Source organism: Acipenser ruthenus, chromosome 4, assembly GCF_902713425.1.
Source record: "Acipenser ruthenus chromosome 4, fAciRut3.2 maternal haplotype, whole genome shotgun sequence".
NCBI lineage: Eukaryota > Metazoa > Chordata > Actinopteri > Acipenseriformes > Acipenseridae > Acipenser > Acipenser ruthenus.
The window spans coordinates 98,315,304-98,340,283 of record NC_081192.1 but is presented as its reverse complement, the minus strand read 5'-3'; the positions used below and the strand labels follow the sequence as shown (position 1 = coordinate 98,340,283).

At 39.5% G+C, this 24,980-nt stretch overlaps 2 protein-coding genes across 3 annotated transcripts; one reads left to right on the top strand and one right to left on the bottom strand.

Annotated features, from left to right (window-relative positions):
• The first annotated feature begins 7,020 nt into the window (after nt 1–7,020).
• LOC117399824 (uncharacterized protein C17orf98-like) lies at nt 7,021–11,344 on the top strand. 2 transcript variants are annotated; one of them, XM_033999211.3, is made up of 3 exons: nt 7,021–8,090; nt 8,327–8,423; nt 10,321–11,344. In XM_033999211.3, exons 1-3 carry the CDS (start codon nt 7,848–7,850, stop codon nt 10,476–10,478), a joined length of 498 nt encoding a protein of 165 aa, XP_033855102.2. In that variant the 5' UTR covers nt 7,021–7,847; the 3' UTR covers nt 10,479–11,344. The 2 variants fall into 2 exon arrangements, with proteins under 2 accessions (XP_033855102.2, XP_033855101.2); XM_033999210.3 differs by having other exon boundaries at nt 7,033–8,090; nt 8,327–8,429.
• Nucleotides 11,345–12,291: 947 nt separating this feature from the next.
• LOC117399603 (methionine-R-sulfoxide reductase B2, mitochondrial-like) lies at nt 12,292–22,944 on the bottom strand. Its single transcript, XM_033998892.3, has 5 exons — nt 22,645–22,944; nt 17,070–17,176; nt 16,827–16,903; nt 13,544–13,691; nt 12,292–12,710 (listed from the first exon to the last, which is right to left on the bottom strand). The coding sequence occupies exons 1-5, from the start codon at nt 22,760–22,762 to the stop codon at nt 12,606–12,608; spliced, it is 555 nt and encodes a 184-aa protein (XP_033854783.2). The 5' UTR covers nt 22,763–22,944; the 3' UTR covers nt 12,292–12,605.
• Nucleotides 22,945–24,980: the final 2,036 nt, after the last annotated feature.

Sequence of the window (24,980 nt, the reverse complement as noted above, 5' to 3'; positions counted from 1 at the left end):
TACAATACAAAAACTGAAAACTAAATCATTAGAGTATAATAGTCTAAGTGGAATCCTATATGGTACGTTGGTAAGGGATTCAAATGCTATACATGTCACATCTGTAATGAGTTTAAAAAACATAACAGAAAGGCGTTTAGACGGGGCTCCTAAACCAAACTGGAGCGATACCGCAATGGGGGCACTGTAACATTATTTTAGCACAGCACGAGCCGCATATAGCCTTCCTGAATACCCTACAGCCTACAAAACAAACACGTTCGAACACTCAGCCTATCCGAACACATTTTAAAATAATGTATCACATATCAATAGTTACTTTTCAGGGTTACCTACTTAAGCACAATACTCTGTGCCGGATGGCATGTTGTGTCTTGAGGCTCACTGACCTCGTACCTGAAGTTTGTGCTGGTGACGTAGACAAGCCGTTCGCTGTTATTCATGCCGCGATTAAGGAGGTCAAAGTGTGTCAGCCCTGGGTGCTCACGCAAGCAAAGCAACAGAGAATCCCTGGGAATCCAAACACTTGTGCTCACAGTCAGCTAAACAGCGCACTAAGGATGTAAATAGGATGCACCCGCTTTGCAGATTGCCAGTCAAATTAAATTATATGGTCACACGTTTTGGCGTGTTTCGAAGTATTTCATCGAATGGGTGATAAAAGAAATCCATTTGGAGTTGTGGAAAGAACGTTTTTTCTGTTCAAATGTGACTTGTATGCAGTATGGCTTATTATCGTGACATTAATATATATATATATATATATATATATATATATATATATATATATATATATATATATATATATATATATAAGCGTATACTGTTTATCGCCTTATTGGGCAATGAATAAGTAAAGCTTCAACTTTTGTAAATCAAGACAACGTAATGTTTTGTTCAATATGTTTCACACAACCCATTCCTACATTATAATTTAATGAACAAACAAAGATTTGGAAACTATGATGCATTAAACTAAAGGCAAAGTTCTATTAAATAAATATCTGTCACCAAAACCAATCAACTGATCGATCAAAGTCCAATCAACCAATCTTTCTGTCTAGCCTATTTGTCTGTAAGTCGGTCTATTGATTTGCTCACACAGACCTAATTAGTAACGGTGAGAATATAGACACATTCAGCAAACTGAACCTTTTGCAGAATGCATTTAAAAAAAAACAAACAAACATGCACACGCAATTCTTTCTTTAAAGCAATAGTTTAGCAATATCAATTGTTTGTCCTGCTCCTACCATTTTCACATTGCATTTGAGATTATTTTTATGGCTCTCAGTATTGAACCATGGCTAGATTGTATGTTTAAACATACAGGTATGGATCAATTTTTCAGAAGGCTCGATAGCATGTAAGAAATAAAGGTTATCGCTATGTGTGTTTGTTGTATTAGATAATAGTATCAATACTTAGCATAAACATGTAACACTTTACTGTAACTTACAATCAACGATGTTACTTCACTATCATTTGAATATCCGTATTTAGCTTTATACGACTACAATAGTATTTGTTGGGTTAATTGGTATTATTGGTTTCCCCGATGCTCAATTGACTATGCGTGAAAGGTGACAGATTTAGGCTAATTGCCCAAATCCAAATATGAAAAGAAACTGATTTGTTTGAACTGGCTCAGATAAGCAATAACTCAATTGAAGATGCACTAGGAAACGGGACCATTAAGAATATACATGCTATTAAATCATGATCACGCGAGATCCCATGTGGGCGTTCCATGCAGAACGATCAGATCCATAATTAGGTGGGTCAAGTGTTTCACATTTGGAAACCCCTACCTAATGCAGGGCTCTCTGGTCCTGGGGACCCCATGTGTCTTCCAACTGAGCACTCAATTACTTAACTAAACCCTTCATTGAACTCATAATTTGCTTAATTATACATTTTTTTTGTTACTTGTTTTCAGCTCTTAAACAGTTGCAGCTTTCAAAATAGCTATAATATTAAGTAACTTGAACTCTTCAACTTTTTAGGTCTAATTAAGCAAATGCTTATTAGGAGTCATCTAGATTTAGAAATACCGAAAGAAACTTGATTATTACTACACTGTATTACTACGGACCGTGCTACACTGGATTTGCTATTCTCTAGTGCCACCTTGCTGCCATTTCCCACATTGCATTTTTTAAGCAACAAAACATAATCACATTCAAGGCATGCATACTCACATACTCTATACTTAAAAAAAACCCAACAAAAAAAATAAATAAATAACAACAATCTAACCATTACATTTACAGAAGTCGAGAGGAGCAGTATAATCCTGGTCTGGCAATGCCATGTGATTTGTCGAGCAAGGTTCGCTGTCCGTATATTGGATGGATAAGGACAGTTGGAGCCTTGTCACATATTCAAAATCACTGTGCTGCCTTACAGAATTTAAACTAGAACAATTAAATGAACTGGAAGATAGCAATATATATATATATATATATATATATATATATATATATATATATATATATATATATATATATATATATATATATATATATATATATATATATATATATATATATATATATATATATAATCGCTGTCTTCCAGGACTGGCTGAAACAAAAAAAGTGCCGTCTCAACGCCCCCTGGTGGATCTTTTCAGCGGCACCCAGCTCTCTCCAAACGACAGCCGGGTTCTGAGGTTGCTGTTGGGGCTGCTCTTGGCTAGCCTCTGCTTCGCTGTGCGGCCAGGGGTAGCGGTCCAAGGGAGCCCAGATCCATGGCAATTCCGCATTTCGTCGCTCTCAAAACCCTCCGCTACTGGACTGAAGCAGGTTCTTCCCGGACCGGGAAGTGTTTAAGCGGTGGGCAGTGTAGCGTCGGGTCCCGCAGGACTTACGAATGGGACGTTTTGGTGCCTGCATGGGACTGCTGGGTGGCGGGAACTACTTGTAAATAGTTGTATGCTGTGTTCACTGTCAGTATATGTTATGCGTCTGTCTGTATAGCTTCTGCAGCCTGGTTCCGACCAGGTCCACTCTTTCCCTCCTGTTGACTCCTATATAAGGTGCAGCCTGCGTGCTGTTTAGAGAGTGCGTGCTGAGAGAGTGGTAGCGAGTAGAGCTAAGTTCTGCATTGCATTGTGTTATCTGCTTTTGAAACCAACTGCAGAGCGCCAGGCCTAGTCCACACCTAGTACAATAAACGGCACTTACAAGCGCCAAAGTAAGCTTTTGCAGTGTCTCCTTTCTTTCCGCTGAACCCACGGCAAGCTGCTGTCACAATATTTGTGGATATAACTGTTCACCTTTCACATCGAAACGTGTGTAGTAGTTTTAACTCACATTCGTTTAATAATAAACATTTAGGTATACTGTATAAAACAAAAAAATGAAATAAATGCTGATTCATAGAAAGGACGACTCCTCGGTATTTACTAATGGAGGCGAAACATTTCACATACTAGCCCGCCTTAGTGGCGCATCTGTTTTCATTGCTGTTTTTAACTATTTATTTGTTTTGGTACCCAAGGCTGCGAGAATTTGGAGTGCTTTGCAGTACCGCTCCACTCACAACGTTTCTCTTGTTAACGTATGAGCATAGTCGAGCTGCACTCCCTGTACTAATATCAACTGTTTCAACCAATTAGCACTAAACATTGCCATGTGAGGGCGTGTGCTTATTGTTTCAACCTATCAGCACCAAGCTGTGCCCTGCACTAGAGAGCTTTTACTTTCCAAAAGTCGCGATGCAGCTGTTTTCGCTGTGATAACTTACTTAGCAATGTCTGATGACAAAACGTGAACTACTGTAGCATCTAGCACTATATTTTAAACAAAACCGGTCAATGATTATTTTGACAATTAACATACATATGTCAAATATTTTAGCGTGCACGGGGAAAGCAGCAGCAGGGCTGGTAGCGGACGTAATCGCACACAAACTGACATAAACCCGATATATTCTCCTTGCAAGGAGCCGGCTCTTTTATACAGCGGTATCGGCGCTATGCTTTGTGCGAGAGCTCCTGGGTTCGTGCCCGCCCTCCGCCTGTGTGTGGATTTCCTCGCCCTGTGTGATGCGCCTGCCTGCGTTAAGCGATGTCGCTACAATATCTACCAATAAACAAGCCGTGTTGTAACTTTTTGTACGTATTCAGCCTGATTTTCAAAAAGGGCAGATGGAAAAACAGTTCAGAAAACACCTTTGCGACTCCAGAGAAGTTGCAAAATGTATTTTCAAAAGTCGTATGGTGACAAACCTTGTTTATTTTGTTTCACTGTGTTGTTTTTTTTTGTAAATTGCTTCACTGTGTGTTTCCTGAGTGAATCTGCTGCACCAAAACACTCACTTGTTTTTTTCTCTGTTGCACTACGGTTGTGTTGGAATTACATTTGGAAAGAAGAAGGATTCAGAAGGGGTTGTAGGAATACTAACTGAAGCTTTTGACAGCGGATTGCTTCAGACCTTTTGCAGAAAATAATAGTTTTATGTAAAATATAATCAGTGGTGGCCAGGACGACACTCTGCCCTGCCTACTGATACTCGCCCCAGAGCAGTAGTCTGACTACGCTGCGTTGAGCAAGGCCCTTCAGTCGGTTTAGCAGCAGCCAACAGCCAGGGCTGCTGCGCAATGAACTCTGAGGTCGGACTAGGAGGGCAGGGGAGTCCCTCCGTGAGCTGGCAACCGTCACTGAGATTCTAACCCAACACGCATTTGTCCACATGCCTTCCGCCGTGCAGGAGGAGCTGGCCAGGCACCAGTTTGTGGAGGCTATTGGGACCGGAGAACTACGGGCGCAGGTGCGTCTACTCTGGACTCAGAGCCTCCGGAAGGCAGTGGAGCAGATGCAAGAGAGGGAGGTGGTCTGGGCTACAGAGCGACAGGGATCGGTGGGACGAAGCCAACCAGCTGTCTTGAGACGGGGACTTCTGCCCCCAGTGAGCGGTAGCTGCCCATGACCCGGCAACCTCTCATCTGCTGGGGCTGTGGACAGCCTGATCATTGATGTCCCGAATGTCCGAGGCACCGTCCTGAGGGAGCTAAGGGCCCCCGCCTGACGCCGGAAAACTTTTAAGGGTTCGCTTGAATGGGGGAAGGCGGATCCTGCCACGTACACCTGTCGCGGCGGAGCCGGTCAACCCAGTGATGGTGGTTGGGAGGACCTCGGTGGGCGACCACTGTCATGTTCCGATCCGTATTGAAGGGGTGCCCTGGTTGACACAGGCTCGACGGTAACCCTAGTGCGTCCGGTCATCCTACAGCAAAGCCAGTGGGGGTCTGCTCCGGTGGAGGAGCCCACTGCCCAGTTGCGGACGGTGACAGGGGAGCTGACGCCGATGGGAGGAAAGGGGACATTGACCATCCACATCGGGGGACAGGTGTTGAAACACCCAGTGTGGATTGCCCCAGTCCAAGACCCGTGCACTCTTGGGCTGGATTTCCTAAGATGTATCGGCGGGCAGCTCGAACTGTGGGGGGGTACTCCGTATCCCTGGAGAACTAGCTCTTGCCCTGGCAGGACCCAGTGCACTGGTGCTGGCTCCCTGGAGACAGCAAGTACAGAAACACCTTTCCTCGGGTCTCCCAGCTAGTCACTAACTGCAGCTGGACATCACTCCTTTTCCGTCTGGGCGGAAGAGGACTCGTCCATCAGGTCTGTCTCATCAGAAACGGGGGGGCCATATCCATCTGCCTCGACCAGAGGAGCTGCCTGAACAGTGCTCTCAGCCACCCTCCACCACCACCTTCTCCATGTCCCTGAGCCAGCGGCCAAGGGTCTCTCCTCGGCCATGAAGTGTAGAGGAAACCGCTCATGACACAACAATCACAGTCTGGCAGCTTAATTGAGAGGGGCTTTGCCCAGAGCAACAAGGCCAGCTGCAGGAGCTGTTGTTGAGATCCGTCACAGCTTTGCTGCTAATGCCGAGGAAGTGATCCGGACACACTTGGTCCAGCACAAAATCAACACGGGGGACTCTGTGCTGATTAAACTGAGACCCCGCTGTGTCGTCAGCCGGAGACGGAGAAAATCTTGCGGGGAATGCTGGATGCGGGTCTGGTGGAGCTTTCTGAAAGTCCCTGGGTGGCCCGGTGGTCATGGTCCCTAAAAAGAATGGTAAATGGAGATTCTGTGTGGACTACCGGCAGTTGAACGAGGTCACTAGGAAAGACTCCTACCCGCATCCCCACATAGACAAATCCCTGGAGGCTGGTTCCTCATGGTTCACGTCCTTGGACCCAAGGAGTGGCTACTGGCAGGTAGCCCTCACTCCTGAAGCATGACCAAAGACCACCTTTTCCACCAGGCAGGATCTATGGCAGTTCTGGGTGATGCTATCTGCAACGCTCCTGCTACTTTCAGAGTATAATCAGGAGTTGCAAGTAGGAGAAATTAACCTGCCATGGTTTTTATATATTATTATTTTATTAATTAATTTTAATTTTACACTTATCACGGTCTGGATTTGAACCACTGATCCTAAACACTACAGGCAGACACGCTACAATTTCACTAAAGGGGAATCCCACCTAACGGTGTTTGTAGTCATGTCTTTAACGCACACATACAATGTGCCTATTTGGCCAGTAGAGGTCATTCATTACACCCTGTTAAACGTCAAGACGTATACTTGGTGGCAAAAATAAATAAACAAATAAATACAAAATCGCAGTGCAAATGCATTGCGACCTCTATTTTCTCTCTACAAATGCGCCTTCTGAAAATCAGGCTGATTATTCTTTGTGTCTGTTTCGCACTTCTGTTTAATAAGCTGCATGTTGGAATTCTCGGTACTGTACAGCATTGTGCAGATATACCTCCGGTGCTGTGTCTGTACTTAACACATGCTCAGTTAGAAAATAGTCCACATTGCATGTTGAAACACATGCCCAGTGTTGTGGGTTTATTTATACAAAACAGGATTGAACAGTAAAAATTAGGTTACACACAGCTTCTTGTCCAAAAAAAACAAAAAACAAAACGCTTGGCAGTTCTTCAATCGAGGAGGGGTGAGGATTGACTGAGGATGTCCTAAAATGGACACAGTACAATTGACTTTCAACCACACATCTGGCGATGTAATCGAAATATGCATGCGCAAGCGCGCGGTGTTCAAGGTCATCATTGTCAAAATTCCCTTGCAGTGAACATGTAGCCACAAAGAAACAAGAGTAAAGAAAGAATAACAAACACGAATGAATACAGAGAACAAAAATTACGAACTCGTATTGTTTTTTATTTTTTCTCGTTTTATTTGCGGTTTTGTTTATTCTTTCTTCAGTTCATTAGAGCTGCAAAGTGTGCGTCACCCAGCTTCACCGGGAGCCGCACTTGAACTGCCCCGCGAGTCGCATGTCGGTTTGGCCACCTTTGATCATTATATTGATAGATCTGTTTACCAAAACTACTGCACTGACACACAATAGAACAGCTGATAGTTTAAATTTAAGGTCAGAAATAAAACGTTAATATCATACAGGCAGACGACAAAGAAACCTGGAAGGGAATAGGTCCTACAGAAAATAAACAGAATTGTGGTCCTCATGCCCGAAGTTTGTAATCTGAGAGAACTTGTACACAACACGTCAAACATAACGCAATGCCTTGTATTTGCCCTTGTGATTTTGGTTCAATGGGCTATTGTTATTACGCACACGTACGCAATGCTTTAGTATAGAGTAGTGGACGGCTTTATTTCTTCTTTGGTTTGTCTGGACTTGTTTCCCTGGCAACAAATACACAGAGTTTTGTTACAACTTCTATACATCAGGACTAACACAGAGGGAACTGCAAATTATCTGCTTGTTTGGGTGCACACATCATAAGGAATTGTCTTTCTTTCGTGATACAGCACACACTGTAAGTCGCACCATGTTGTCTGCAAGTAGAAGCTTTGCTCGTTTTGGACCAAGCCCCTCTGTATCGGAGCTGAGAAACAGAGAGAGGCGTTTTGTTTTGGATTGTGTGGCTGTCGACAGTATAGCTAGGGACTATAGCCATTCTTTACCCAAACTGGGGTCTGTTATCCCACCCTACAACCCCCAAGCAGACAAGAACGCGAAGGGGTACTTCAGAACGAAACCAGTCCCTCCTCTACTCAAGAGAACAGGTCAGGTAAGTCGTGTATTCCTTGTTTCAAGTTTACTGTTAATATGTTTGTGAAGTTTGAAGTTAAAGCTGTTACATTCATTAAACGTCAGGTAAGACATATTAATAGAGCATTAGGCGTAATATTGTATTGTGTATATGGTTAACTCTTTGTTGGATGTTCGGTTTATATGCATGTCCATATCAGACACTATTATCAGATGCTACGTAACAAGTTACCTGTTGTGTCGAATACTTTTTAGTCTCGTGGTGGAACATCGATCCACGGTCGACTTGCTGATCGCTTCAATGATCATGGAGCTGCTGCCCTCTATGTGACCAGAAGAAACACTACCGCAGGTGCAGGTAATAGTTAATAAGTGACTAGCCGTGTACGGGGATGCAACTAAGGAGATACAAACAAACACATAAGATAGACTCTTTTTTAATTGTTCCAATACAACCAATTTTACAATGACGTGAAGCTGCTCTGTATTGGGCGCTATGCTAGGATGCTTTAAACATTAACAAGCAGATAGTCTGATTTAATGTCGCATAATTTGACATTTTTGACGCATAAAACATACAAAATATCACATCATTTTACCTTTTCTTTTGCGGAATTCTGGAGGGGCTGACATTCAAATGTACATACAAGCAATGTACTATTACATCCAAATAAAGTAATCAGTAATGTATATCAAACCATGGTTAATCATTACGACTGCTCGTTTTTTAACACACACACACACACACACATATAAAGATGATATAAAATGGGTTTCCTGTGGAAACTAGGTGTCAGTCTAGGGAGGTGGTGCACAATTCCAGTCCTCAATGTCTGGAGCCCTCCCCTCACGGTCTGTGTTCTAACTGTGCCCTAAATGAATTAAATTACTCGAAATTACCACTTTATCCTGGTTCAGATTTGTGCATGTCTGGTTATAGGGTTATTCCATCTCATGTAGGAGAACAATGTTACTGGCATATGACATGTAACATTGACATATGTAAATTCAGCTTTACATCAGTGACATCTTTATGATTACAAAAAGCCATGATAACAAGTTGTTGCACCATCCATTATTTTATAGTAACCAGAATGAGTTTTCTTGTTTGTATACTGTAACTGATAGACAAACTTCCCTTATTAACTTTGCATACATTTTGCTGGGTCTTCATAAATAGTTGTGCTTAAGTTAATACATTTAATGAATAACACATTACACATTCAATACTATAATTACAAAATAAGAAACCAAAAACCTCGAGACTGCTTAAGAGATCCTGTATTATGTTGCTAAGTTGTTTGGAAAAATGAGACCCATACTTTGAAAATCAGATCCATTGATCAGGTGTTAACTGTCCAATCTGTAAGCAATATATATATACCTGTTTAATGTAGTTTAATGTAGTTAGTTTGAAGCAGTGGCCAATTGGAATGTACAGAAGCCTATAGGTTTGCTCCTATAGGCGTGTGTCATAGCCAGTAACAGTCATAGCCTACTGTTTTATTATTTAATCTAAATACATGTTGTGTTCAAATCTGACTAGAAAACATCATTAAATCAGTTTTAAACTTTTAATTTTTAAGTTTTAATTTTGTTGAGTAGGCTAATAGGAATTAGGAGAGATGTGAAAATGGAAGTAACCATTGTTAATATTACCAATTAAATAAACCTACTTTGTTTGTTAAATGCATATACCTACAAATATTCTGCATCAATTTCAACATTTACCACATCACTGCACATTACATTATGCAGACCCATGGATCAAGATCCAAAACATTTGGACTGTTGCTGGTTATGTTCCTGGTGTGTCGGATGTGGTTACTCTATGACATGGCAGTCAAATTGGTAAATTGGGTCCTCATTCAAAAGTGACACTTTGGATGAAGTTTCCTTTTGTTGTTTTCTGGCAATAAACTACTGTGCACTATAATGCTGGAGCTAAAAAAAAGACACTTGATTATTAAACCCACATTATAAATGTTTATGACAGGCAACTATAACTGAAGAGCAGTTCCTGAACTTACAGTCAAAGAACCTTAACACAGACAAAACTGACAACCGAATATATATATATATATATATATATATATATATATATATATATATATATATATATATATATATATATATTACAAAATAGGATTGCTCCTTGAAATATGTGCATGATGAGATTCCCCAGTCCTTATCCCAGCCGGTACAAGTTATTCAAATGAAATCAGTTTCCCTGTTTTACCATTTTGCAGGTTATTCACGGGAGCAGGTGGAAGGCCATTCCCAGTTTCTATCCTCAGTCAGGCCTGTTTGTGGATACAATGGCCTGTATGGATTCAGGAGGAACACCCCTTCCCTGCGCAGGCTGCCTTCAGTCTTTGGAGTAGCTGATCTCTATCCAATATATTAGACGCGGAGAGCGTTCAATGAAGTATACAGTAGGCAGGGCAGAGGTCATTTCATGTAACTATTCATTATTAGGCAGCTATGGCAAACAAGACCAAACCTTTACACATGTTACTAATTCAAATCAAAATAGGTGAGTGAAAATATGAGGATGGTTTTGACATGGCAAAATTGACCACTTCTACTTTTCTCAGTCAACAGGTATCGGGTTACTGTGCCATGCTTTAGAAATTAGACAGTCATCATGGGGGCTCTGCTTTAACCCTATGTTGCTCAAAAAAAAAAACATACAATGAGATTACCAGCATAGAAAGTATTCCAGCATGTTACTGTAAACATTTAAACAACTTTGTGAATAAAACTAAAAGAAAAACACTATCTGGACGCCTTATAATTGATTGTCGCGTATACTGGATGAAAAGTGAGGGGTACATGTAAATATACATATATGGACGTATTGGATCAGTAAGATAGGAAACAAAATACCATCAGAGTTTTTCAAAATGTAGCTTCTGCGTTCATTCTAAAGTTAGCCCAAGATAAAAAGCACAACAAAAACATCTCTACATTAATATGACTATTATTTTCCAGTTCATGCAGTACTACCTCTGCTGTGTGCACCAGCTTCAGGGCCCTTTGTGACACACAGTTTAGACATATAACTTGTTGCTGATTTTACTTTCACCCTGTACAACAGTGTAACTCTCCACATCTGATCAGGAACAAGGAAGCAGGTATTTTCTTCCCCGAGTTCAGGAATGTTTCAATGTTATGTTCAATCATTTAAGTTTTTGTCAGTTTCCCATATGTTTCTGATAGCTATTTATTAAATCTCAATTGCCTTAAATGCTTTTATAGTAAGAAGCACAACATCTGTTATATATATATATATATATATATATATATATATATATATATATATATATATATATATATATATATATATATATATATATATGTATGTAATCAACACAGTATAATTGAATATGAGTAAACTAAATATAGCTGCTTTGTATAATTCACAAGATAATTGTGGCGGTGTTATGATTTGCAATGGGGGGTAGGTTGAGACCATCAAACACATTTGGTCTCACTTGTGAACCTGATTCAAACTCAGACCAGAGAGGCAACTAGTGCTTTCTATGGGGTCGAATGGATCTCCCCGTACCCCACTGGGATAAGTCACATCTGCAATTTGATGGTTGATTCAATCCAGCTGTGAAATGCTCTAATAAAATCCAGCTTTGACTTATCCTGGCTTGGTATAAGTCGATCAAATCAACCCCTCAGTCGTTTTGCATACGCATTACCGAAATGTGTCTCCAATGTGCAGTTTTAAAAGAAACACTAGGGTTTTGTTTTTAAATGTTAGAAGACCAGCAGCATGGGAACCTGGAGCCCTCGGTTTACTCACAGATTAAGTAAGATGCAAACAGCTGCAAGGCCCAATTCCTCCCACTGTCCCAGTCTGAACCCTGACCCAGAGGTAAGAGGTAACTGAGTCTCTATGTCTGCAAACTCACTCGCTTAGGGCTTCAGGACTGACCCGCTCTGTGGTTCAGGGGGTGAAAGGGCACTGCTTTTAGCCACAGAGCCACCCAGCCCCGACTGTATGATCTTTGAGCAGACAGTTATTTGAGAGTGCATCACAGCAAACCCTGCTGTTTTTTGAGAATGCCCAGCCCACTCCTTTGTCATTGAAAAACATGCATACGTATACGTCTCAAAGAATTTACAAAACTTTTTGAATCCTAATCTAAATGCAATGCTGTGTAAGGTTAGAAGGTATCATGAATTAACACCATGCCTAGCAGGGGTAACTCTAAATATTTAATGTAAGTAGGCAATTTTACAAGCATATGTGTATTTTATCAGAAGCTTGGATAATATTATGTAGCGTTAAACTGTTTTGAAACCTCAATTTATTTTGGGAGTCAGTCAATACTGCCATTCCCTCAGAGAAGTTGTTAATTGTGTCCAACCAAACTCTGTCTACTGCACTCAAACCCAGGCCTCCAGAGATGAAAGGCCTGAAAGGTAGTACATTTACTGTCATAAAAACAATAGGCTGTAAATGTGGATACTGGTAAATCTACGCATGTATATTTCCAACACATTTTTCAGTTTATAATTATTTTGAAGTGGGTTTGAAGGTTAACGCAACACTGTTGATGCAGAATCTCTGTCCTGAAGGCTCTGGTCCATCATCAAAGACATGGCCAAGGTGGGCGTCACACTGTAAAGGGGACAGGAAGTCAGGAAGATAATGATCAGCCGCAGCTAATTATTGTGCAATTCTCAATGTCTAATGAACTGCAAACAAACCTGCTTTTAACAAGTATGTTACACGACATATAGTACGTTCCCCGCCACAGCTGCAGATAAAAGAATGAGAGCTATCAGTAACACGAAATCCATGTGCAGATGTCAAAATGTAAGTTTGACATACAGATAATGTAGGCCGTAAAACGTGCCCAAAATTTACTGTTTCACCCAACAGTTTGCACTGTTTTTTTAATGTCTATAGATCACATCCAGGAACAAACTTTTGCTGGACAAAAACAATGGAGCTTGACTTGAAAGAATCATAGAAAACAGGCGTGTACCAAATGGGGTCTGTTGTAACAATCTAAACTAGGATTCCCACCTCTGAATTACAAAAAACCAGGACACCAGAGTCATTTCGTACAAAAAAAATAAATAAATAAATAAATAAATAAATCATATACTTTGACATTTAATGTCCCGGGAAGTCTTACAGATTTCCCAGGACAGCTGCCTCAAAAAGAGAACAATCCAGGCAAAACCAGAACGGATGGCAACCCCAATCTAAACAGGGATGGATCATGAAACCAACTCTCCCTAATACGTATAAACCTGATGCATACCTAGTTATCATACCTCTTTCCACTGTATTTTTTATTGTCTTTAGTGATGTTAATAAGATGTTCTGTAAATAACCCCTGGGAGAAAACATCAGAAGTATTATATACAGTGAAAAGGCAGCAGTATTATATACACACTGCTGAAGTGCTGAAGGAACATACAACAGCACGATAGAATGCTTACCTGTCGGCAAAGGACCTCTGTTCCAGCAGAGCCCAGGGAGTTGTCAGGCCGGCGTAGGATGTTGCTATTGCTTTCATCTCTGTCACACGTGCCCTGGGCTTCGTAAAATGAAGGCCACCCTGTACCAGGGTTGTACTTTGTTTCTGAACTGTAAAATAAAGGGTGTTTTTTGCACTATAAACATCACGTAATGCTTTCAAGTAGCAGCATTTTCATGCTAATGCTGAAAATATAGAAAATATTGCTAATTTTTGAATAGATATAGCTTAACTATACTGTATTTTGTATTATTATACTAGTAAATAATGCCATCCACATTGCATGACAGCATAATACATAAATAAATAATAGGCTAGTCAATCTGTTCATTTTTTCTTTGACAGGAGATTATTTAAAGTGGGTATTTCAAATTATGAGAGGAGTCCAGAAATGTTCCCCTGGCCTGATAAAAGATCACAAAGAGTAAATACAGAAAGACAATGGTTTTGCTTGTAATTGTCATGTGATGATCAGAGTTAACGAACACTACTTTAAATTGTCCTGAACTGAGCTTCAGAGCTTCACAACCAAGACTAATACACAGACAGAACAGTAAAGGCCCAGTCTGTCCTTCTAAACACTAACACCAGGAGGCAGCAAACTGAAGAGCACGTAACCCAAACCAGATACCTTGGGGCTGAGAGACAGCAGCCACAATCACTCACCCCAACCCCAGGAGTGACAGCATCTAAATCCTAGGGCTGAAAGTGCCCAGACCAGCACAAGATGCCTCGTCGAGCAGCTCGCACAAACACAGCTAATTGAGGCTTGTCCTAAACATTGCACAACTCATCCAATGCGATGCTTAAATACACACACTTTTGGAGTTCTGAATGCAGCTGTAGTTCAATGTCACTATTTAGATCAGAGATCCTACATTCTACCGTGTGACGTGAGAGCTGCAGGTCTGAAATTTGCTTTTGCAGTTGATTGTTTTCTGGACATAGGATAGCAATAACATCACTAAGGCAAGTTTTCACAAACGTTTTTTTTTTGCATGGGCAATGTTCCAGTGGTCTCAGATTGTTTGGCAAATTTGGTGAACATTTGCGTCTGTTTATCCATTTGCTTTTTGAAGGTCTTAACTTTTAAAGACCGAAGTTCAGAATCTTTCAGAAATTCCTTGTCAATGTGGGCATGGTTTGTAGTGAAATGACATTGCAGATTTGAAGATTTTAACTGCGACATAAAGGCCTGGCAAATAAGGCACATAGGTTTTCCATCGCATTCAACAAAAAAATACATACTCTCCCACTACGGTAAGAAGGTTTGATATTCATCTTCATATTTTCTTTTTCACTTATTTTTTTCTGCCATTATGAACAAAACAGAAGCCGATCCTGCTCAAAGTAAACAGTTTCCAAGCTTCTGTAACTCAAGTCCCGAATACACAGTAAAGTAATGGTGGATATGATTTGCTAGTTAGTTGCTATGTAACAGAAAAGTGTTGCTGCCACGCTGCTGATTGGCTAAGGTTGGAATTTGAACAGCTTGTGATAAAAAAAAGAAATAAAAAAAAAACTCTGAGACTTACAGTAATAATAATACACATAAACATACATAAATAAATAAATAAATAATTGACTGTGTAATGAAATGTACGGGAAGTCGAAGAGCCGCATTTCGACCACAAAAGAACCGCATGCAGCTTGGGAGATGCCAGTTGGCCACCCCCGGCTTATCTGAAAAATATGCTAAATTCTATAATATTTCATTTTTTATGTCCATCTTTTAAAGACATTCTATTTTCACCATTAGTGAATTACCAAACAAAATAAAAACATAAATACATGTAAAAATAACAACAGACATGGTGAAATGTCCCCTTCTTGTACTGGACAGAGCAATCCTCTACACTATTCTTTCACAAATGGGAATTTTTACGGGGAACTTCATTTTATTTATTTATTTATTAGCTGACGCCCTGTGACAGAGACAGAATGATTCCTGGTGATAAATCTCCCTCCCGACCTGTGAGGGCGCTGTGTAAAGGGAATAGAGTGCCCTGGACTGGAAGGCCAGACAATTCATTCCCAGGGTTATGCGGAAGTCGGCCATCTAGAAAGGGGGCGGAGCTACGGTACAGTAAATCATTGACTCGGAAGGGAAGCGATGTGGCAGCCGCTGATTGGAGGAGCGGTTGCAATTGTTAACCAAGGGGTCATGATTTACGGTATATAAGGGGACGTAGCGAGGTGATCTGTTCCTTTGTTATGGTTAATGCTGAACCGGAAGGAGACCCGCACTGTAATTGTGAGTGTTTTCTTTGTTTTGTCGTGTCTAAAAACGGTTTGTTTGTTGTTATTAGTCGGCTAACACGATCCAGAGCTGTCGCTAAAGGCCAGCACCAAACCCGGACAACATTGCACTTGTGTCACGATTCATTGTATTTACACCACAAGCACTACAGCACTCACTGTGGACTTGTGATCGTGTTTGTGTTACGTGTGTGTGTTTAAATATTGGGACTATTATTTCGGGGCCAACCCGTGGATTACAACAGAGCAATATGCAAACCCATGTGTATTGCCTGTTTTCATTATTGTTTACTGTTTTGTCATCAGACTTTGGATTATAAAAAATAAACCTCCATTTCACCAGTACTTTGTCATTGTCTTGAGCACTGCATCGCCCCTACACCTGCGCACTGTAACCACTTTGCCACACATCCTTATACAGAGCGACTTACAGTTATTACTTACAGTTATTACATAGTACACTGCAATTGCTAAATTTCACGGAAATCGTGAAATCTGTGACTTACCCATAGTGTTTAAAACTCTTTGAAATCAGCGGTTAATTACATTAAAACAGGAAAGAAATAAAAAAATACACAATTTTTATAAAAAATGTTTTTTTTTTCCATAATTAAGTTGATTTTATTTTGTTATATATATATATATATATATATTTCCACACATGTCTCATGAAACTGGTTCATGCATCATATATCTTTTTTCACCTGCACATCACTTTAGTTTGCACATCACTTGCATGGTTTCTAACTGGTAGCAATTTTCACATCAGTAATTGCAATGAATATATGTTATATGGGCTTGTGAAGACATTTCTAATCAAAAGCCTCATCCCTGCCCCAAATATTAATTGTGTAAAGTAATAAAATCAGACTCTGGTGGTGAACAAGTCATCAAATGTTATGTAGTTATTTACTGTATATAACCCTTGGTATCCATATTGTTTCTTTCACATGAGCCTGTATGCAGTACATGCGTATGAACTGTACCTGAAGAGAGGTGCCTCACAGCATACACAATGGTAATGTCCTGCTTCAGTGTTGTTCAGGTAGATGCCGCTGAAAGGCTGCAAAAGGTTAACATGAAACATAGATCAGTTTCTTCACTCAGCATGGGTGCAGGGCTTAATGTTTCAGTATATTAACTGCAACCATTCATCCATCCTGCCTATAACATCCCTGTCAAATCCAATACTGTCAGATGAATAATGCTAAAACACCAGGGCTACTCACCAGCTCAGTCCCCTTTTCTCTGGTCACATAGTACTGCTCTGGCGTTAGTTTCTTTTTCCAATCAATCTCGACAGCTGTGCCATCATACCGTGTAAGTGATCCCAGACCTGGAATTAAACTCATGTGAACTCACTACTGTAGTGACGTATTCACCTGCATTCAACAACAGAAACTGACACAAAACTGATTTCTCTTTTCTTTTACTTTAAACAAGTACCACACCAAACTTAAATGAGCTTCATGGAGGTAAACCTGAGTGAGGCTGAATATCGATTGGTCTGGAGCCAAAGGGTCCAGGAACATCTGTACATAATCCTAATCCTAACCTTAAATCTAAATTGTACTCGAAACACCTTTAACTTAATCCTAATCTTAAAGTCACTAGCAGATTGCAAAAGTGACAGTAATATTACTGTGCTGACTTCCTGTCTGAAATCTCAGATCAAACAACAGCAAGTTTATCACTACCGCTGTTTTCTTGAAGCTGAAGATCTCTTGGTTCTTTGCTTGTCTATTTTACTTCAATGCACTCCACAATAGATACAATATCGGTGTTGCTTTCTGGTACCTAATTGTAGGTCAGATTACCTACAGCACAGGAACCAATAGCGCTGCATTTGAAAAAGCAAGTGTGAACCAAATGATCTGCAGATCAATGACATGTGATGATTATAATGCTCATTAATAGGAAGGAGGCCTTGGTTATTCTTTAATTAATCATCTTGAATTAATCATCCTTTCAAATGTTAACAGTTTTAGAAAAGCACTTTTTTAAACTTTCTGTTTTAAATGTATGCAAAGACGAAGGGGGATTCAAGGGTTAATTACTAAACACGAAGAATGAGTGCTAGTCACTGAATGTTGCATATATAAAGGGTTAGTGAATCCAGCACTCAGTATGTATAAAGGGTTAGTGATTCCAGCACTCAGTATGGTTAAAGGATTTTATGTTATAAACTCCAGTCTTTCTCTTATGTGATGTTAAAACTGTAGATCTGAACTTTTCCAACATTACGTAACTCAACATGTAGTGAACAAAATGGCAGGACTATTTATAGAAAATATGCTACACTGAATAAAATGACAAATTACCCAAATCCTTTGAAGTTATGCTACTTCTCAGTTCTACATATTAGTGATACTGAAACATAGTAAACAAAAGTACAGTATCACAGTGCCAAACCCAGGGGTAAAGGGTAAAGGGGTAAATAAATACATTTAAAATTTGAAAGGAAATTTCCAGGCTAGAGACTGGGTAATGTAGTACAGTGTAGCAACTGGTTGTAAATCCTTTAGTCAAACAACCTTAGAGGTATGCTAGCCAAGTCTAGCTATTGACATTCTACACTGCTTAAGTTACCAAAGCTAATGACACTATGTGATATTAAGCTAGTCAAATCTAAATAGATTTAACACAAACAGACAAATCAAACTGAACTGTAGACTGCTTCTGTTTTTGTCAAGGAAAACAGAAGGGTGCTTTTATCACTAAAAACTCACAAGGCCTGCGCAGTTCCTTGAAACCAAGCCTGATGAACCAGTACAGAGCAACAGCTGTGGTTAAATATACAGCATGTGTCTGTCAAGTGTCCCATTGCACTGTGAGGTCCTGGATCCTGCTTGCAATTATATTTACAAAGCTAGTTGGAGTTTAAATGATTGTACACAGGTGAAGCTCGATTTATGTACAGTAATATAAGAACATAAGAAAGTTTACAAACGAGAGGAGGCCATTCGGTCCATCTTGCTCGTTTGGTTGTTAGTAGCTTATTGGTCCCAGAATCTCATCAAGCAGCTTCTTGAAGGATCCCAGGGTGTCAGCTTCAACAACATTACTGGGGAGTTGGTTCCAGACCCTCACAATTTTCTGTGTAAAAAAGTGCCTCCTATTTTCTGTACCTCCTGCTTTGCTTATCAATCACGGTAACTATCCCAGGCTAGACATTTTTCATCTAAGTCTTTCAGAACAGTGAAAAGTGATTAAAGGCTTTAATCAAGTATTCTACAGGGTCATAATAGTCAGAATAAATAGGCATTCCCTGAGTCAAAGTGAAAATAAATTCTAGAAAATGATGATAATGGGAAGTGAAAAATAGATATGGTTATCCCTTAAGTCCTTGAAATAGCTAAACTAAAACAAAATGCACACTGGAAAGTGTTTTACTAACTGTTATATATTGCCTATAAAGTATTATTAAACCTTGGTTTTAAAATCCATATTGTGATTCGTTGAAACACCATCACGTGAAAGTTTATAGTTTGCAGTATAGCCTCCAATTTCCTAACAAGGGCCTACTGTATATTCGAAGCAACGGTACATACAGCGCTCCAGATAAGGTTGTGGGTCTGGGAGTAACTTACCCTCTCATTTTAACACTGAGAGACTAAAATGTATTTTCCGGGGGTAAAATGCAACATTACCTTGAAGTCATGAGTAATCTCGATAAATACTGTACAATCTTTAATGGTAATGGGGTAGGCATTAAAAAAGAGCCTTCCATTTTAACTGCAATGTTACTTTGAACTACTGTACAACCACGTGTGTGTTCTACAAGGTTCTGTATCGGCTCTGCGCATTGTTTTTTTAGACGATGGTTCCAGTTGGGATGACTGGGGTGTTTACGCTTCAACCTGTGTAGCTTCGAATTTTTCTTATTCTACTTTGATTGGCTGTAAAGACAACAGGGCTAGCCGGAGATTGGATAATGTTTGTTGGGTTGGTTTACAGTTTCCTAGTAACTGAAGGCATTGCATTCTGGGAGATGTAGTTGTTAGTGGAAGTTTTAGGGGAGGCAGAAGGGGAGGCAGACAAGCTATGCAGCAAAATTGCTATACATATTTTTACGTATTAAATTTAAATTTAGTGCGTATTTCTGATTTTTTAATGTGTAAAAGCGGCAGGTATGCAGCTTATCTGGAGCGCTGGGTACATATACATTAATTCTTCCATAGCAACAGTACTCATAGCAACCTCTCTGACCTAAACTGACAAACATCACAAAGAAAAAAATGAGTGGGAGTGTGTTTTACTCCGCTTTCTAAAGGTGAGCTTCAACAAATTCTAAGCGAAAAAGATGCTGAAAACACATAACAAAATCGTCTACCTGCCACCTTTCATAAAAGTCTCCACTCCAAAATCATCAGACTTCGAGAAGTCATGGAGAGATATCAGCATCAAGACTTGAACCGTCTGCGAGAGTTCTGCACTGCCGTCCAGAAACCCAATGCAGATAAAGCTGTCTTTCAAGGTTTAATAAGACATATATGGACCAGATATGTAGAAAACTGCTGTCCTTGTTGATTAGTGATTAGTTATTTATTTATATGTAATATGCAATAATAAATACATAGCTTTAACGTGGATCCAAATTTTCCACACCGCTGTATGTTCATAGAGGCAGATGCCAATCACATTCTTCCATTTCTTCAGCTGGCTTGCATGGAACGCTGAGTAAAGCCATCTAAAAAATATCCAAGGGTGGCATGCCTCCCCTCCCCTTTTTTATGTTTCAGCCAATCACCAGACGTGTGCCCTCCCACATTGATGACCTCGTATGCTAATACTGACCAGAGCAAAAGGAACGAAGCACGGTTCAGAAGAACGTAGCAAATGCCTATAGATTGATTCATTTAAATTGTAATACTCTGTTTGTATTATTATAATAAGAGTACTGTTTCTTTCTTACAATTGTAATGTACCTTGTCCGGAATTAAAGATTGGCTGAATTGCTTCGTTTTTATTAAATTAAGTCGATAGGATGTGCTTGATTTGTGTCTGCCTTTTTCCTGCCTTAACAACTTAGAAAATATTTAAACCAAAGTATGTTAAAGTGACATGGTCTTCAAATCTAAATGCTATATTAGTGTTGTATATAGTGCATTTTTAAACATACGCGGGCAGTGTGTAAGAGTTACATTTATTTGAATAAACTATGATGGGCTCCTGTTTTCTTTTCTCTGCTAGCTAGTGTGACAATAGTTTTCCACTATATGTGTCAACTCCAGTCCATTTGTGTATAGTATGTTTTCACGAGATCGTGGTGTACAGGATATGACAGTCACTTCAGAAGTCTTATTTACTGAGAATGCTGCTGCAGCCTTGTCTAATGTGTAAGGTCTGATAATAACCCATACCCCTAGAAGGATCATGCACAGGGGGTGGCTGTGTGTCGTCTCAGTGTTTTATTGCCTTACATTCTGTTTAAACAGAGCTGTTAGTTAAGACAGAAACACCCAGTCGGAATAAATCCCACCATTAAATCAGTTCTTTATTACAAAGAATGTTCTTATCCTAGTGTTTACAGTTATTTTACCAGTTGCAATTATAGTACTTTTACCTCACTCACTCAAAACTGTTTAACTTGGCAGGTCGTATCAATGGAATATTACAGTCATGGGAGTGAATAGCTGTTTGTCTCAAAACGTATTTTCTAAATCACTGCTAACATTCTGATTCAACAGTGCTTGAAAGTGTTAATACAAATGTTATGAAGATTCTGAAAACGTTTGTATCAATTGATAAACACATTTATTATGACACTATACTTAATGGCGACATCTTACTTCAGTAAATACTGTCAAATTCACTACAGCTCTGTGTTGTGAATAACACTGCATTATTTATTATGGTTACTATAATTTATTACAGTATTTAACAAGGTACAGCAGTAAACTGTGTTATGCTGTAGTAACCTGTCTAGCAAAAAGCTAAAACATGCTGCAGTACACTGCCGTTTATTGCATTTTAGAGCAGTTTATTACAGTAATTTGCAAGGCGGGTCTATAATATTTTCTGCATACCTAATTTGCATAGTCCATGAACAACAATGTCGTTGGTGCAATTTATCACAGTGTTACCTCTGACAACAATTCCTTTCAAAACAATACCTCAAGTGAAATTCAAGCCCCCGGTATAATAAATCGTGCTGTGGTTTTCAAGGCATTCAACCGTTTTAGGTGTAGGGAATCAAGTTAACCCTGTATGCTCATGAATACAAAGTTTAAAGTTCTTTGTTGGGAAATCTCACAGCCCAGGAGTACAGCAAGATGTTTCTGTGAGGGATTATTGTTTCACATCACAGTTAACACCTTACAGTACGGATCCCCGGAGCCTTGGTACTGCAGTACTGTACACTACACTGCACCAAATATGCACTAGGTATTGTAATTACCCAGTATTCACGAAAACAGTCTGTGTTGTAGTTAACAGGATAAATAACACTTCACTACCCATGGGCTAATTATGAACCAACTGTAAGTTACATAAGACTTTTTCTAGCTTCTTCAATCCAACCTGAAAAATCACAGATGTGCACTTGTTGTAAGTGGAAATTTCCACTGAGCGCTAGGCAAACGCTTCAGCAAAAATTGTTACAGCACATACATACAGCTCTGTACTACTGTATCAACAAGGCCGTTGATTTGTTAGAACTCGACCATAAGTGAATTAAACCTACACTCGCATTTACATAATTTATGTGCAGGGAAAGGTTAAACGGGCGTACAGTTAGTTCTTACACTCTATAAAGTCACCCAATTGTCTAACATAACAGAACAGATTTACAATGATACATACCGGAGTTCGTGTAAAATGGTCTAACCCATTTTAAACTGTTCTTTACAGCAGGTAACGTTCTTCTAGGTGCAGTTGCTTTGATGAGAAGCGAAGAAAATCGAGAAAGTAAACGAGCCATGTCTTCTTTGATAAGACGGTTCCTTTAGCCTACCTGCAAAATATTCGTGTTTTGGAGCAGCAAAGGTCTGCTAATTATTGTGTCACTGTTGGTATAAGCGCACAGTGTCTCACCCCCGCTGAGACAGAACTGCGTGGACGGGAGCAGGCAACTGTTTTGGTTCGATGAGCATACCACTGAAGCAGCTCTTCAAATTCGAGCGCTGCCTCCGCCCCCTGACGTAAACTGTCACTACATACAGCAAGTACTGTACATGTCCCAGATTTCAGCCTTAATGTTTTTGTCCCTGTCAGAAACACTAACATTTTTAAATCGTCTCGATTTGCTATTGTATTCACATTTTTTAAAGAAATAAAATAATAATAATAATAATAATAATAATAATAATAATAATAATAATAATAATAATAATAATAATAATAAATAACAGTGTGCTTGGCAAGTTAACACCAGAGTAATTTAGGTTGTCTTGAGAAAAAAAAAAAATCTCAAGTGCTACCTCCTATGTAGGACTTGTTTAGGGTTATGAGTGGAATGGCAAAGAGCTTGAGTCTTAGCATGTCGATCCACAAGGATAACAAATGGGAAAGGAAATGACATACAGGCCTTGTGTAGTCCCAGGTAGGAGGTGGTGCATCATTCAGGTCAGTCACAGTGGATGACAACAATTACAAGCAAGGTCAAATACCCAGTAGGAACATATCTCTGAGTAGTGTGTGGCCTTGCCTGTGATCCAGGACAGTCTTGTATCAAGCATGGTATTCTACCACTTGTTTATTAGAGGGACATTTAATAAACAGATACTCTAACTACTACTTCAGTGGAGCCAGTCTCCCTCACAAGTGGATATAACCACTGTAAAGCTGATGTTTCAGTTAGTGTACATATTTTATTGACAAAAACCTTATTTTGTCATGCACATGTTACAGTGCAGTGTGTGTGTGTCACAAGGGACTGCCACAGTCTCACATTCTGACCTAAATGGATACAGCACTGATTACCTTTCTGATTAGAAAGATGCAGCATCCTTCCATCATTATCTCATCAGTCTGAGCTGTGGGCCTATGTGGTTGTTTCATTCTCTTGTTTTGTCAGTGAAAAGGTTGATTGAAACCATCCCCTATTGATCGCTTCAAGCATATTCTTCAATCGATGACAAGTCGGGTCAAATGAAGGTTGTCTGTGAACCATGAAATGAGACCATTATTTACAAAAAGAAAACAGCTGGAATGTATTAGAATTCATTAAAGATGCATTAGAATCGATGAAAAAGCATTAAAAAAAACTCAAGAACTAAAGGTAAAGTTCTGTATCATGGCAAAACAGACAGTGTAGTATATTAAAACAATGTGTGTATCTGATCATCTATGAGTAATGAATTGCAAATGATTGGCTTCTTATAGGCATACTATAGGCATTTCTCTAAAATGTTTAAAAGTCAGTCCCATATTCATGCATTGTTAACACGCCATGGCAATAAATGCATAGGACTAATGTCCCTTTTTATTGATTTCCAAGAATCCTCTCCCTTTCTTTTATCTTCATTTATACAGACGTTTGGACCTTAGATTCAGTTATATGACCAGAATGCATGTTTGGTTCCAATCCATTTAGCTGAGAACATACCTGTCATTTCCTGATGTGTTTAACCTGGCTGTGTCAACACTGTTTGCAGTCTGTCTTCTGTTTGTAACCAGCACTGCAATGCTATGTTCAAAGTCTTACTTCAAAGTCCTGCTGGATGGAAGGGGTGAAACTTACTGCTTGATTTACTAAGCTTATGCTCCAATGCAGTCCAGTCTTTTCTAAAGGCCAAAAAAAAAAACCTACAAATGACCTTGCCAGCAAGGAAAAAACAACTTGCACATTGTCTCACTAATAAGAATTATAATTCGAACATTATGACAAGTATCTATGAGATACACATCCCTCGCAATGGCTGTAAACTCATAAAGCACTAGCACATCATATTTAAATATAGGATTAGAGCTATCTAATCAGTATCATGAAAAACTAGAACACATATTTCCACCATATGCACCTATGTTAAAAAATATTGTAGGTGTAAAATGGCATTGCCTCCCTATGCCCTCAGATTCTGATTAACTTTCTCAATATGTTACAGAATGTCCCTAACAAGTTTAAATACAATCAGACAGACTTTTTTCTACATATATGTTTAGATACAACTGTGATATACAGACAGATTGATGGGGAG